Genomic DNA, 16,196 nt, shown 5'->3' with positions numbered 1-16,196 from the left:
CTTTGCACTTGTAACTAATCGCTTTGGGGAGACGCTGTGCTGGTTGAATTGTTAGTTTTGTTTCAGGCACAAACAGCTTCAGTGCTGTAAACGTGCTGCTGGTTGCAGCTCTGTGTTTTCCATGAAATCCGCCCTCACTTATCAGCTTTGGTGGTTAAATTTGATCTTGAGTTGAAAAGTTTATACTCAAACGCAGATAACAGACATCAGGTAATCTATTGTTGGCTTCTGTTCCAGTTTTTGTTCCGTAAAATATATTAGAAAAAAAAAAAAACTTTGAGTCTTATAATTATATCTGGAGCCTGTGGGCTATTGACGTCTTTGTTGAGTTTTTTGTGTTACTATAGGACTGAAAATTAGCAGGGCAACAGTAATGGTTACCGCCTCGCTGTATTGCCTCCATCTGCTAAAAAGTCCCCAAAGCCAATAAATGAAAGAATGCCAGAAGTTTGTGATCTGTAAGGACGCTGTTACTCCTCTCCTAATTCCAGGCGGCGCCTCTTTCCTTCCGGGAGAAACACAACTCCACAACTTGGCAGTCAATACTTTCCTCCACCTCCTTCTCTTTTCAGCCTCTTCAGATCAAATGTTTCCTGAATGAAATATGAATTCAAGACACAATCAGATATGAAAAACTTTTTAAAGACAAACAAAAACCAGGAGAGATGTGAACACAGTGCTGACAGTATGAGTGATCTTCTGAGTGGAGACAGTGGCAGCCGGTGTGTTTCAGGGTTGTGTGTAGATTTTGTTGTTCAGTGCATCGTGGACATGACAAACCCATATGTTATGTTATCTTGGATCATTATGAAAAATGAATGTTTTGTCTGTTTTTTTTTCAGTATCCAAGCACTTTTCCTCATCATGCAGTCTTTCAAAAGTTATTTGTCACAATTAGGTTTTTCTTTTATCTCTAAAATGTCGAGACAGGAGTTTTTCTGCTTTAAAACAGCATCTTAAGTCATTTCTGTTACATTTAGATGTAAGAAAGGCCACTTTTTAATTTGATTTAGTTGTTCTTGTTTAGTCTTTTCTTATTTGGGATCATGCTGATGTGATGTGTAATCCTCCTTAACATTATTGTATAAAAACTGACTGATTTAAACCAGTAACAATCCAACAGTGCTCGAATTCAAGCGGTTTGGTTTCTGAAAGGAAATTTAAAAGGCTGCATTTTCCATTAATGTGACTGATGAGGGTCAAACAGCAGCAGCAGGACGACAGTAATTATCAGAGCCACGAGCTCTCTGCAGCTGGTTTATACAGAAATTGTGTTAAGCCGCTGTTTTCGAGTCCAACTAAAAGTAAACATCCACATTAAATATATGGAAGTGTTGTTTTGCTATCTGCATAAGGAATCTTCAATTAGCCTTAAAAGCAAAGGCAAACAATGAAGGTTATTGTTTTTTTGTTTTTTTTTTTTTTGTTTTTTAGCTAGATGTTCCAGAGTTTTGTTTTCATTGAAGTGAGCAGTGACTTTGGAACTATTAGAATATCATGACGCTGATACAGACCTTGTAATTTGTGTCTATCTCCATCATAGAGTTGGTGTTGTGTGCATTGCTTTGTTTAATAGAGTCCGTCTATAAGGAAGACAAACCAGTCGACAAACTCTCTAAGAAGTAACGTCTTATTTTTCCACAACTGATCACACCATATTCGGTCAAATCACAGCCTTTAAATGAACCACATACTTTAAAATCAAGCTTCAAGCCTTCATGGCTGATTTTATGTCAAAATCGATAATTAGCTGAGTGCAATCCTAAGAATATTAAAACATACAAAACTTCTTTATGGCACTTAAATGAATAAAGTTAATATATTCCCATTACCTAAAACTGCCGTAATTATTCATAATATAAAGCCCCCATAATAACTACTAAAATCAAAGTGCTTTTGAAGTGAATTATTCTTGAAATGTTTCATTAATGTTGCTTTGTATAAGCAGTATTAAGTGTCTTCATGTTTTATTGGCCATTAGGAGCTGAATGTTATGAACTACTTTTGCTCTTGTGGTAAAGTTAGGCGCTGCGGCCCGATTGGATCAGCTTGTCTCTGTTACTTAGCTGTCTGTACAAACACACACACACACACACACACACACACACACACACACACACACACACACACACACACACACACACACACACACACACACACACACACACACACACACAATCTTTGGTAGATTAGAGCCAAACCGGTTTCGGAGCCACTGGCATATTTCAGAATGCACTTTCAAAGCATTTGTATATAAATGTCAGACAGAACTGCACACACTCCAGTTTGACATTTCTTTCACTGTGGGGAAGTTGGAGATGTGTGTGTGTGTGTGTGTGTGTGTGTGTGTGTGTGTGTGTGTGTGTGTGTGTGTGTGTGTGTGTGTGTGTGTGTGAGAGAGAGAGAGAGGTGCTGGAAAACCTTTCTTTTTAACCAGCTGTATCACATTTCATGGAGAATTTGGGTCATAATTGGATTTCTTCTTCATTTTTTTACTTACTTACCTTATCTTTTTATCCCAAGATGAGATAATCAAAACATCCATGGAATAAATGTCCTTATTAGTGAGAATGCAGGAACAAAATTATCACTTTTTGTATCTTTGAGCTCTGAATCACAGATGAAGCAGATTTGTGGTCCACACTGGTTCAGTTTGTTGTTTTCCTGCTTGTCGCTCCCTGATATCTGGTTATCACACTTCTGCTCTACTAAACGCTCGACACAAGAAAAGGCTGTGGAAGGATTCAGCAGCAGTTTGATCTCAGCCTGAAGGATGGAGGCAGCGGTGTGTGTGTGTGTGTGTGTGAGAGAGTCTGTCTAACCCAGCTGGTGAGTGTGTGATGAGGCCAGGACCTGTGTGGATCTCGCTCCTTTGTTTTCTGGCTGTCGGGGCTGTGAACCATATGCTGGAGGACAGCAGCTCAATCTGCTCCAATCAGACCCCCCACCGAGCCGCGGTGGTGGGACAGGCAGGACCGCGGTGTGGCGCGACCACAGCGTGTGTTCTGACACAGAAGTGAGTGGCGGAGCCGACAACAGCTGCGTAGACGTGGCTCCGGTTAATGGGGGTCAGAGGTCAGAGGTGTGGCTTTGTCCACAAAACACACCCTCTTCATTTCTTCTGCCTGCATCGTAACACTTTACAGTCATTAAACTGCAGAATATTGACTTTGTTCTGCAAAGCTCACAGTAAAATGATGTTGATAAACCAGCAATTAATAATTCAGGGTTTTAACCAGCGTGTTAGTCCAGTTAAACGGCCCTCAGTGTGGCGACAAAGTGAAAGTATGGATAGATTCCTCAGATCTTCAAGGATATTTCTTTCCTCCTCAGTGATGAATCCCCTCAAGGGTGAAATCTGCACTTAGTGTATCAAACTTTTTGATCTGTAAAGCAAGCAGATTGCTATTTTTAACCGTTAAGGCTTCTTAAAAGAAAGCTGCTCTGAATGTGCCTTTTTAATCAGCTCCCTGAAGAAAGCCACAGTCCTGCTAAAATCCTCTGCTGTTCTGCAGCTTTGGGATGAAGCTCCGCTCACCTCTGGATTTCAGTGCTTTGTTTGGCTGTTAAGTTTGTCTTCTGTGCCATGCTGGAGCGCAGAGGCAGGAGAGGGGGGGAAAAAAACGGTAATTAAGCAGCTCTTAATTCTTCACGTCACACTCTGGCAGCCTCACCTTGCTGCTCTCTCTCGCAGCGTCGTCAGCCGGTCTCTGAGGATCTGCCTCACTGAACGTCAGTTTCCACATGTCTGCATATCTGGCTGCTTGTATAACAGCAGCTGGCTCTGTTTCCTCAAAGTGATCCGATTTGTAAACTGTTGTTCTGAGCAACTTTTTTCACAAGCGTGGTTAATCCTGTGAGAGGACATGAGATCGGCCCAGGAGCTGAAACCTCTGTGAGTGTAGGTGCTTCAGCAGATTGTTTGGTTTTGTAATCGTCTTTAGAAAATATGAACCTAATCAAGACCAAATCCGAGCATGAGTGTTTACCTCTGATCGTTCCCTTCCCCCATCTCCTGGTGCATATTTTTCAGCAGGAGCCTGAGTCCCGGGTCTGTTAAGGTCATCTCCTAATGTGAACGATGATGCTGAATTCTGGAAATCAGGCAACACATTTAGCTGAGCGACTCGCCCCCGCTGCGTGGATTGATGCTCCACCGTCCATTAGAGCCGCGAGAGGTGGAGTCACAGTTAGATCAAATAAGTGGAGGTCTGGAAGTGCTGCTTCTGCTTTGACAGGCGGCATATTGCATCTATTAATTATCACTCAGCCAGCAATCTGCTTATACACACTGATTAGCCAGACCAAAATAAAAGCATCATTAAGCAGGTGAATTTTTCATGACATTCAGTGTGTGTGTGTGTGTGTGTGTGTGTGTGTGTGTGTGTGTGTGTGTGTGTGTGTGTGTGTGTGTGTGTGTGTGTGTTAATGGCATAACTTAATGTCTTCATTGGGGAGAGATCAAAACATTTCATAAAACATCACTTTATATTCACATATCCAGAACCATAAACTCCTAATAGCAGACAGACCATGGTCGATGTTTCATCCTAAAAATCTAATGTTTTTCCTCTTATTATGTCAAGTTTTTCTACATGACTTTCAGTCATCGTTTCAGCTACACTTATGGTTTTTCAAATTGCACATTTCATCAATTGACTTTCTTCCCTCTAACCTCCATTGTTGATTTCCTGATGTTTCCCTGATGTTTACACCGTCGTATCCTCATAATCGGAGCAGTAATAGTGGCGACCAGACCACCCAGTCAGAGTCTTATTTAAATGTTTCATTGCTTATTGGACTGATGTCAGTACTTGTTCATGTTATTGTGCATAAGTTGATTTTTCACGTATTTGTTCTAGTTTTCATTGTTCAAAACAGTATTTACTTTCTTTAACCTCATCAGAACAGCTTCGGTTATTCATCAAAGTGGAATTAGGGAGGTTTTCTGCAGCATTGTGTGGCTTACCTCAGGCTACGGAGGGATGTGCTGCACAACACTAGAAAAAGTCCTCGTCTGACTCTCTGTTCTCGTCCTGGAATGGACAGACAGGTGATTTTTTTTTTTTTCCGTCCCTCTCACTTCACCTCCGTGCGACCCGAACTCGGACTAACCAGGTTACAGAAGATGTAAGACGGGACGGACGGATGGGTCAGTGGGTCGATGCACAACAGATGTAAAAAGACAGAACTTATGAGAAAAGAAGAGAGATGAGAGGTGACTTGACCACAGAAACATGACGCACATCGAATGTGACGTCTGTGAAAAGAAGAGCTGGTTGGAAAATGTCTGAGAGGGAACCACAGACCACTGAAGACATTTCAGATCCTCTGCCTTGCTTCAGAGCAATACTCGGAGTGGGTTTAAAGATCGATTCAAAATGTTGATCTCACCTTCAGCTGCACTTGAACAAAAACTTTTGTTGGATCTATTTTTAATCATATTAAATGAAGAATTTGGTGACAGTTTTCACACACAGGAAGGTGAAGCGACGGGACGTCAGTTATAAAAATACACCCAGCTCAGGGTTGATTTGTTTTATTAGAACAAAGTCAAACTTTCATGGAAGTGCAAAAATATAATGAGGTGAAGTCTGGCTTCGGTCAAAATTGTTACTTCTTCAACTCTCCACAAGTTTAATATTTTGTTTTACTTGACAAGACATGAAACATTCATTTCCCCAAGATTTTGAAATCCTGCTTGATGAAGATTTGCCAACTTGTGTTGAGATTGTTGAAGAGACTCTGTTCAGGTTATGAGATCATAGACGGATTTTGTCTTTGTCTTTGTGAGTTTTGTTGGTCAATAAAAGAAAGAGAAATGTGTGACTGTGCTATCACAGCCTCTTGAAGAATATGGGAAGAAAGCTGAATCAATGAGAGACATGAATCTCCCGATGCTGCAAAATGCTATTACTGTTTATTTTCCAGAGGATTATTGGGAGAGCAATTTAAAGTTTTGTCTTTAAAGGCCGTCTTTACGTTACGTCACGTCTCTGCTGTGTCCTCGTTTTCATGCCTCTGCTCCTCCAGACTGATGCCGTCTGTAACGGAGCAGACAATAACAAATTACAGGTACAAAACCAAATAGAAAACGGGGGAGGGAGAAAAATCACGGCAGGAAAACAGCAACAGGATCAGAATCCAGAGGCGATAAACAAACCACAAAATCCACAAACGGCTTCTCATAACAGACGAGCAGATAAACAAACCTTATCCTCACATGTGAATACATTTATATTTGGTTTGCTCTTCCAATGAGATCAAGTCAATAAGAAGTGAGACGGAGCAGCTTCATATGAAAACTAAACCCACTCAAAAAAGTGGTTTTTTCCCTTAAAAATCTAACATTACGAAGTACTGAAATCACTTATTTTAATTTTTGTTTGTGAAGAAAAAGAAATCCTGATGTCTCATTGAGTACCAGATGAAATATAAGGCAAAACACAGAGTTTTTGTTGCTGCATTTTAATGAATAAGACAGAAGAAAACTCAAGAGACAAGGGAGGGAAAGGAAAGACTGAACCCTTTATTAAGAGTTTGGTGTTCATATTCATATTTCTTCATGATTTTCCCAAATTAGACACCCTCAGTATATTACAGTCATAGAATACATGATTAAATTCCATTCTGGAACACTGAGTGCTATTAAAGATTGTTGCAATTTGTGAAAATGCAGACATTTACATTTATTTATATTCATTTACACTTTCCTACACGCTATGCACGTGTTATTTACTCTCATAGCAGTAGAAACTCGACTGCATCTTATACTGTTGCTTTGAAAAGTTCCAGTCTCTGCATATAACTGGTAAGAAGAAATAGTGAATTTGCTCAGATGCACCGGAAATTGTTTCCAATTTTGTTCAGTCAAACTCTTTCCTACATTTTTTACATATAAATGTCATTTATTTGTCTTTTTTCAGACTGACCATTTTGATTGAACCTTCTTTATTCATTTTACCATCATCTACAGTCAGAAAAACCTCTGACTCATGTCTGATGCTCAAATCAAACACACATGATGTTAAAAGCTGCAGATGTAATAGTGGACCAGAGCATTGCAGGGATTCCCTTCAGATTTGAAGAAATAGCCCCCAGGCTCCCTCCCTCCACCTTAGGCATAGCTGCGCCCCCACATTTTACCCAAGTAGTGAAGAAAGGAGCCATTACATCAGGCTATGTTTCAAACTTGTGTAATATTTTCAGACTGAGTGAGATCTGATACCACCAGCACCGAGTCCTCATCAAGGTTTAACCTGCAGTCCTGCAGGCTGTGTACAACATGAAGAGAACTGCAGAGTGTGTGTTTTGAGGCTTTGTTATAAAGGATTAGAGGAAGAACCAAGTTACAGCATATTCTCATGCACAAGGAGAATTTGCAGGCTTCACCTAATAAATCACAAATAATTATTTCATGAAAATCCACATAAGCAAAGTCAACAACACCCTATTTATATTTACATACAGGCTGGGTTAAGAGAAGGAGATATAGGATTAAATAAGCTTTGGTCTTTCCTCCTTTCAGATATGATTAATATTTGTGTGGTATGAGTGGGTGAATATACACAACGGCTGTAGGGATATTGTTACATTTATACATGAGAACCATGTAGAATATATGTTCGTATATATATGTACATTTATTATGGTCTACGTATATGTCTCATATTAGTTATCATCTAATCTCATCTGTTTTCTGAGTGAAGCACTTATTAAGCAAGAAAACAAACATATGACCATCAATAAAGAATCAACAAGAAGTCACCTGTATTTATTTTTCTTATATATATTCATAAGAAATATACACTACTAAACCGGTTCTATTCATCATTTTTATGGACAGAATTTCTTGGTACAGCCAGGGGTGGGAGGGGTTCCAGTTTGATAGCTACAGGATTTTGTCTCCGCTTTATGCAGATGACGTTGTCCTGTTGGCTTCATCGAACCCAGACCTGCAGCATGCACTGGGGCGGTTTGCAGCCGAGTGTGAAACAATGGGGATGAGGATCAGCACCTCCAAATCCGAGGCCGTGGTCCTCCACCGGAAGAAGGTGGTCTGTCCTCTTCAAGTTGGCGGAGAGACCTTGCCCCAAGTGGAGGAGTTCAAGTATCTTGGGGTTTTGTTCGTGAGTCGGGGAAGGCTGGAGTGTGAGATTGACAGGCGGATCGGTGCAGCGTCTGCAGTGATGCGGTCGTTGTATCGGTCTGTTGGTGTGAAGAAGGAGCTGAGTCGAAAGCGAAAGCTCTCGATTTATCAGTCAATACATTCCCCCCCTCACCTATGGTCATGAGATTTGGGTCATGACCGAAAGGACAAGATCCCGGATACAAGCGACTGAAATGATCTTCCTTCGACAGTAAAGTCTGGACATACTGGGCCTACTTTGACTGCTGCCCCCGCATCCTGTTCCCAGATAAGTGGTAGAAAATGGATGGATGGATGGATACATTACTGAACAGTTAATCTACTTTATGATGAAGCTCATATATCAATTAATGACACTCATTACCATAAACAAGAATAGGATGGTAACACTTTATTAATCCCTTGGGGGAATTTTTTCTAACTTCTAACATTTTTCCAAAATGTTATAAATGAGAGTAACAGTCTGATTATTTTATCAGACGTCTTCACATTATTTCCAATGCAGCATTAAATATTGTCCATTTTGTTGCGATGGGACGTGATGACACTGATGTTCAATGTAACCTTCAGGGACATTGAGGAGCAGACTTTTTGTGAGTTGTTGGCTCTGGTTGCTGGTTGCTGATTTTTTTTTTCCCTCCTTTTGTCCGATTTTCTCCTGCGTGGCTCAAACCAGTCAGCATTATGTACGTCACGGTGGACTGACTGTTGGCTGTGAGCCACCGCCGCCATCGACGTCCTGAATGTCCTCAGCTGTTGCGTGAAGTGCATCTCCTGCTGAGTCTTTTTAGAGGATCCAGTTATAAATGAGAATTCTTCTCCCATGCTGACTTGTGTCATTTGGATTTGGGAGTCTTGGGAATATGTCATAGTATGTCTTGCTGTATTGATTTGGTCTGTTTATTTTCTTCCTCTTATCACAGATTTGTTATGTTGTGCTGTATCAGACCATATTGCATATTTAGTAATCGCATTATTGACAGGATGGGAGACGGCAGCATCTGATCTTCAAATGAGGCACATAATAACAAGTGTTGTTTTGAAATAAACAACTTAAATTAGTTCCTTGGCACAGATTTGTTATTAACCTATAAATACACCTTCAAATGTGGACATTTGAAGGTGTATTTATTGTGTAAATGTGGACATTTATTTTGTAAATATGGAAATTTTAAAATAAATACAATGATCGTCATGATTGTGCTTTTTTCCCATTTTTTTATCATACAAAATCAGAGCATACCCCCAACTACAGAACAAAACATGAAAGTGTGTTTTTCATAAATCATCAACTGATAGTCAACAGTGATTTTCCATTTGCTCCACATCATACATGAATAAAAAACAAACCGCACACATTTATTCTATATCTCTATTATGTTTAAAACTGTAAGAACTGTTTTTATCAAAGATTCCAAAATTAATCACTATAGCTGGGCCGTTAACGGCGATAACGTGCTGCGTTATCGCGAGAGTCTTATCGCGCGAGAAAAAAAAATGTCGCCGTTAATCTAATCTGTCCTGTGCTCCAAGCCGAGAGTCTGGTATTTTAAGCTATTATAAATCATATTTGATGAAATGTAAAATTATTTATGTAACACACACACATTTTGATTGGAATCCGCAGACTTCAAATGAGCCATTTTAATCGCGATTAATCGCGATTAACTCCAGGATTGGGGTGTGATTAATCGCGATTAAAAAATTTAATCGTTGCCCAGCTCTATTAATCACAAATGCTTTAATTACTGTAATATGAATGACAAAATGTGTGTTTTATTGCTTTTATTTTGAAAGTACCCACAGAGAAATGTCACACACAGAATGACCCCCAACCTCAGACTTGAACCAGGGATATTCTCACTTTGAGTGCTGACCACTACACCGTCATGTGACCCATGGACCGGCTCATCCCTGCTTATTTACATCCTGTAATACCAACTTCCTCCACAAGTTGGTGTAAAACTTTCGTTTCGTCTGTTGATACTTTTGGCATCAACCAGGAATTCAGGCTCTTGGCTGAAGTGCGTCATTTATCACTTTATAACTCGATCTGATAAATCAAAGGTTTGTGATTAGCTGAACATGAGACATTCCCCGCAGCCGTGTGAGCCAGATAACTTTGATTCTCTGTTTCTGACGATGTTCCACCACACTCATCCTCACTGCATCGTCCATAAACATGTAGCCCTGAAGGCGAACCTCAGGGCATCCAGGAGGGGCTCAGATGTTCTGTAGCCAGGCTTTTAATAGATCTTCTATGAGTCCTCTGATTGAAAATTTTGAGGATGGGAGGATTTGAAGGTTTTGAGGTCTTGTGAATGAAACTCTTTAATTTCTATTCTCGGTGATGAAAACTTTTGGGAAGATAAAAAGCTGCTTAATGGGTCAGTGGTGATTCTGAAAGAACAAAGACTGAACCCTGAAGAACTGGACCGTCTGCAGAGCTGCACAAATGTCTGCTCTGTCCCTCTATCTGTCTCTGCCTCACCAAATGAATCCAGTTAATTCACACAATTCTCTGTGCTCCGACTTTGTCCGCAGGCATTATGTCTATTCTGTCAGCTTCAAGTGAACCTAAACATGATGATCCGGCACATCCTCTGCTCTGAGCCGCTGCTCTCTCTCTCTCCAGCCTTCCTTTTGTTCACCTGTACCATGTGCTCCTGTAGATTAGAGCTGGCATTTGCTTCCTGAACACCTCAGGTGGATACTGTAAGCGCGGGTCCGTGCACAGCGCCGAGGCCAACCTGAGGTTAACGGAACGCAGACTTGAATCGAGCCACCAAGGAACTCTTAAGCTAGCTTGGCTCGACATGCTCGCTCTCAATGTTTTTGCGAATGGAAATCTCCAAGCTCCAGGTTTTTGTCTTGCTTCACAGAGTCAGACAAGGAGTTTTGGAGGCTTTTTCTTTTCATGTTCCGGCTGAACATGGAGAGGAAGTGCTTCAATAGCCTACAGCCTCTTCAGGTGTCTTTCCACACTCACATTTTGATTGGTGGCTCAGGGACTCCGGCGGTATTACCACAGTTATCTCTCTGCACCACACACCTTGCAGCATTCAGAGCCTCCTGAGCCGTCTGTCATGCCTCTTAATTTTCCACCACAAGCAGATGAGTTAAGAAACACCTGAACAGGGCTGAAAGGTCACAGTGGTGACTCTTTGCTTGGGCCCTTTGAAAAGTTCCTTTACTAAAAAGTCACACAGAATCCATGTCTATAATTGAAAATGAGCTAAACTCATTTGACCAATGACACAGAGGCATTTGTCATGAAGGGATGAGGCCGTTTACCCAAAATGTATTTACACACCAAGCAGGCCTGCAGCTGTAGAAAGGGAAGAACTTCTATACAGTTTGGCTCAACCAAAATATTGTAATGATTCTGCCTCATTGATAAAACTAGAATATACAGCTGTTTTCACTGAATCTGTCTGTTTTCGGATCTATTGATTGATCACAATGTTTCATCAAGCTCAGGGTCACTGGGCCCTGAGAAAATTAACTAACATTCAGCAACAAGCCGGTTACATCCTGGAACAGATCGCCAGTCCATCACAGGGCAAACAATGCAAAAAGAAACACATGCCTTGACATCGACATTCAAATTAGAGACACTAATTCACTCAGAATGCCCACAAAAAATCAGTGCATCCTCAGGAAGAATATGCACACTCAACTCAGAAGACCCCCAACACAGTGTAATATAGAAGGTCGACCCCCCCATGGAGAAGTATTGATATATTTTTGAAATGATATAACCTATGTAATGTGAAAAAAACACAATTTAAGAAAAAGCAATATTCTTTAACCCAATAGTATCCTTCCGACTGCTTCACACCCAGTGACCTCTGGGGTCAAGATGACCCCACCTGCCTTTACTGTGTTTTCAAGCAAAAAGTAGTGATCATGTTTCAGTTCTGTGTTACACCTTTCGTCTTTCTCCAGTCACACCCATGACTACCAATTTCTCATTTTGAAATTTACGGTCAAAAGTTCTTGTTCAGTGAAAATTGAAGAAAAACAAAAAAACCAAGCGTTAAATTATTTGGAGTAATTACACTCTGGCCCATTTCACACGGTGGTCCATGATGCACAGTGGTCTTTTTCCTATGGCTTCGCTCAAGTCAATTCAATTCAGCTTTATTTATATATCGCCAGGTACAACGCAGTCATTTCTCAGCACTTTATAGAGAAAAATCCAACTTTGAGTCTTTGCAGAACCAGACTCAGAGGTGGCGGCTTTCCGCTATTCTGTTGTAGTGATGGGAGAAGACAGACAGATCAATCAAAGGCAATGTTTGTCTAAAACATACATGAGCACTTTGAACCAGTGTTATCGGTGTAAATGTGAGTCGGTTCTACTGTATCCATGAACACAGCCTTCCATTAAACCTGTTTAAACTGTGGCAGTCATTTCAACTGTAATGGCAAATGTACATTTACTTTATATTCCTTCTAATTTGCTCATGAAATCTTGTTAGTTGAATGTGTGTTTATAATATTTTATAATGCAGATGACACTCAGCTCTACCTATCCTCCACTACCAACGGTTAATCCTGTTTGTATTTGTTCCACTTTGAATTTACACTGAAGCTTTTCCAGCATTTAAATTTATCTATATCACACTTAAAATTAGGTGTAAAAATGTGTTTTGCTAAAAATATTTATAGTTTTACTCTTACCATGTGTTTTAAAAAAATAAGACACTTGGCACCTATAGCTCCACCTGGCAGTGGAATTTCCCCCCTCCAGCCACTGATCATATTCTGAATCCCAGATCCAGAATGTGGTCCAGATCTTTTCCAAATTTTAGTCACTTCCTCTTTTGCATTTTATCTGGTAATCTGCCATATAAAATTATTTGCCATACATGGCAAATAGTTTGCCATACAAAATATGTCAAGTATTTGATAAATACAAAGCCAAGAGAACATTTATATTAAGTAGCAGAGGTAAAATATAAAGCAATAATATCATATGTTGACACAAGGAATCAACCTGACCCCAACTGTTTTCCTACTGGTTCTCTCCTTTCTTGAGGTTCACACCCCAGGGAGAAACTCCCCCACAATTTGAAAACCACTCATCTAATAATGTCCATTGCTTTTCTATTTCTTTTGTATTCCTCTATTTTATTCAAAAATTGTATTTGTTTTCCACCACAAAGTCATCTCCTAGCTTTTGTTTTGCTTCCCAATTATCATCTTCATCTTCATCTCTTCCAGACTCTCACGGGATGGATCTGTTCGCGGTGGCGGTCCATGAGTTCGGCCACGCCATCGGTCTGGTCCACACATCGGCCATCGAGTCGATCATGAGGCCGTACTACCAGGGTCCCGTGGGAGACCCTCTGAAGTATGATCTACCCTACGAGGACAAAGTCCGCGTCTGGCAGCTTTACGGTACGAGAGCCCATGTGGCCATCTGAAGTGTGTGTGTGTGGAATTTTAAAGCGGGGTGAAGACGAAGTAAATTGGTTCCTTTATTGAAACTGCCTGAGGGGTGTGGATCACAACACACACACAAAAATTGTATTTGATTAGCACTGATGATGCTGTAAAACCAAATAAAATGTCAGGTAACAAAGAGAAGCTCCTCAGCAACATGAAAGCAACAGGATGTATGAAACTAATGAGAATTCACTGTTTTATGTCATGCTGTTGGCATTACTCTGTCATATCTATTGGTGCTCTGTGCAAATGTTTGTCATTAGTATTATCCAATTACATACACCATATTTAAACTATGCAGCGCACGCTGGCTAAACTGGCGCTTCATCCAAGGTTCCACAATAGCAACTGGATGTCAAGCACGCTTCAGCCCCCTTTTGATGTCTGATCAATGCCGCTTAATGGTCCATAATTTACTGAAACCTCCTCTGCTGACCATGACTCATGATCCTCTGCTGTAATTATTATGTGTGTCTCTTGGCACAGCGGTGAAACACCCATTTGTTAGTGGCGGCTCGGGAGGGGTATTATACTGATACCTCCTTTTTCCCAGAGGTAGCAATTGATGAGCTCTGTAGAGCAAGGTTATTGATTTAATGAAGACATGGACGGAGTTAATTGGACCTGGTTATGCATGTGACTTTATCACACCTTTCCCTGACGGTGAAAGTGGCGGTGTGAAGCGGGAGACAGGAGATGATTAGCATGAAGGAGAGAGGGAAGTCCAGGAATAAATGATGAGGTGATGAGTTCTGAATCAAAGCAAATGAAGTCAGAGATGAGACAGACTTAAAGGAGGAGAAGATGCTGAAAAATATTCACTAATGAGTTGGAAAAGGGAATAAATAAGTAGGATTATAGATTTGTTTGTTGTGCCTTTCATTGAGTCTTGTGGGACTTTTTCATTTGATCTGTTCTGTCTCAGGTGTCAGAGACTCAGTGTCCCACACAAACCAACCAGGCAGCTCCTCTCAGACAGCTGAGCCCCCCGTCCTGCTGGACCTTCCTGAGAACAGGTCCAACATCCTGTAAGTACAATTTACAGACCTTTCCTGTCTTTCTTATGAATAATGTCCTCCTCATGAAATATAATTGTGTATTCTACTATCATTCACTACAATAGTTATGAAATCGTGCAACGATTAGAAGTAGTAATAAAGTACAAAGTACAGTTAGCACCTTTCTGCGTCTGTTAACTTAATTTGAAGTCGTGAGCTTCCAAGAACAAGCGCGTCTTGTTGCATTAGGCTCCTTTCACACTGCAGGGAAATGTGACTCAATTCTGATTTTTTGCTCAGAAGTGACCCAAATCTCATCTGTTTTTTGACCGTATAAACGTTGCAGTTCTCATTTTTTCACATCAGACCCAGACCTTGATCATATCTGGCACCAAATCAGATCTGTATCTATTTTTCAAGGCGACCGGTGTCTGAACGGTCAAGCTGCATGTATGTGACGTCCACATCAATGACTTGGGACTGAAGTCACAAATCTGTGCCGGAGGAAGCTGTGCTCTCTTTTTACTCAATCGCTTTCTTCTTTCATTAATCATTTTCTCAAAATTATAACGACTGTTATTGCTCAACCACTGGAATTCAAGAATCGTGAAGCGGTCCACCTTAGAAAGTTACCACCAGGCCGACACCTCACTTTTGTCTGCACATGCGTTCATTGTCTGGTCGTATCTCGTTCACAGTGTACTCTAATAGAGGTCACATTAATATGTAGTGTGAATAAATCTGATCTCAGCAAAAAATCTGAATCGAGCATCAAGACCTGCAGTGTGAATGTAGCCTTAGATAAAGCACAGACGACCAGTGGTGTCATTTTCTTGCTCTTTTTTTTTTTTTAAAGAAATTATTAAAGAAAACAGAATCAATTAACTTACCCCTTTCATAAAAATACTGAGCAAATTCATGGCACATTTTCCTAATTCCATCAGTCAGTTATACTATTGTACCTCTGTCGCGCTACTAAAAGACGCCCGATATTTAAACTACATAGAAAGCCAGTGATTGGTTTTAATTCTGTAATAATGCTCTTTGATGATGGTTCAGGTGGTATTTACTGCATTCATCACTCTGCTGCGTGTCCTTAGTTAGAGAAATCAGTTTATTCTGATGGCACCTTTATAGTGGCATAATTACATTATGAGAGCTTTTTAAGCTTCATGCTTTCTCCTTGCTTCCACTGAGACGTCGTGTAATGAATCTATGCATGAGTGCAAAGCATTTTTTGTAAAAAAGAAATGTTTTCTTTCTTGGAGCTTGATATGAAGTCTCGAAGCACCAACAAAGCAAATTAGCCAAGAGTCGGAGAGTGAGCTTGGGAGACAGCCCATCTAATTAACCAATTCCCTGAAGAAAGTTGGGCAGCTATCAGCTGGTAGTTTATTTGTTTTTTTTCTTTTTTTTGTTGTTTTTTTTTTCTTTTCAGGTTCATGAGCATAATTACACAAAATTGTATCCATTTATGTATTTTGAGCATGTGTTTGTGCTCAAACTCCCAGCCCTCTGAGGTGTAACCTTTAAAAGTCTCCCAAGAGCTCCAACAGCAAGAACAAATAAAAGAAGAAAAACCTGAAAATATTTTC

The 16,196-nt window shown here is 40.4% G+C and overlaps 1 protein-coding gene across 1 annotated transcript in view; it reads left to right on the top strand.

The window, feature by feature from the left end:
* The window catches only part of LOC115382878 (matrix metalloproteinase-17-like), a 79,855-nt gene that overhangs the window by 51,203 nt on the left and 12,456 nt on the right, over positions 1–16,196 (top strand). The window contains exons 5-6 of the mRNA XM_030084826.1: positions 13,379–13,555; positions 14,529–14,631. Coding sequence (XP_029940686.1) covers positions 13,379–13,555; positions 14,529–14,631 — 280 coding nt within the window. The remainder of the gene's footprint in view (positions 1–13,378; positions 13,556–14,528; positions 14,632–16,196) is intronic.

The sequence above is a fragment of the Salarias fasciatus genome (assembly GCF_902148845.1).
Source record: "Salarias fasciatus chromosome 7 unlocalized genomic scaffold, fSalaFa1.1 super_scaffold_4, whole genome shotgun sequence".
NCBI classification, from domain to species: Eukaryota; Metazoa; Chordata; class Actinopteri; order Blenniiformes; family Blenniidae; genus Salarias; species Salarias fasciatus.
Note: the sequence above shows the minus strand (reverse complement) of the source record. Positions and strands in the feature narration are given on the sequence as shown.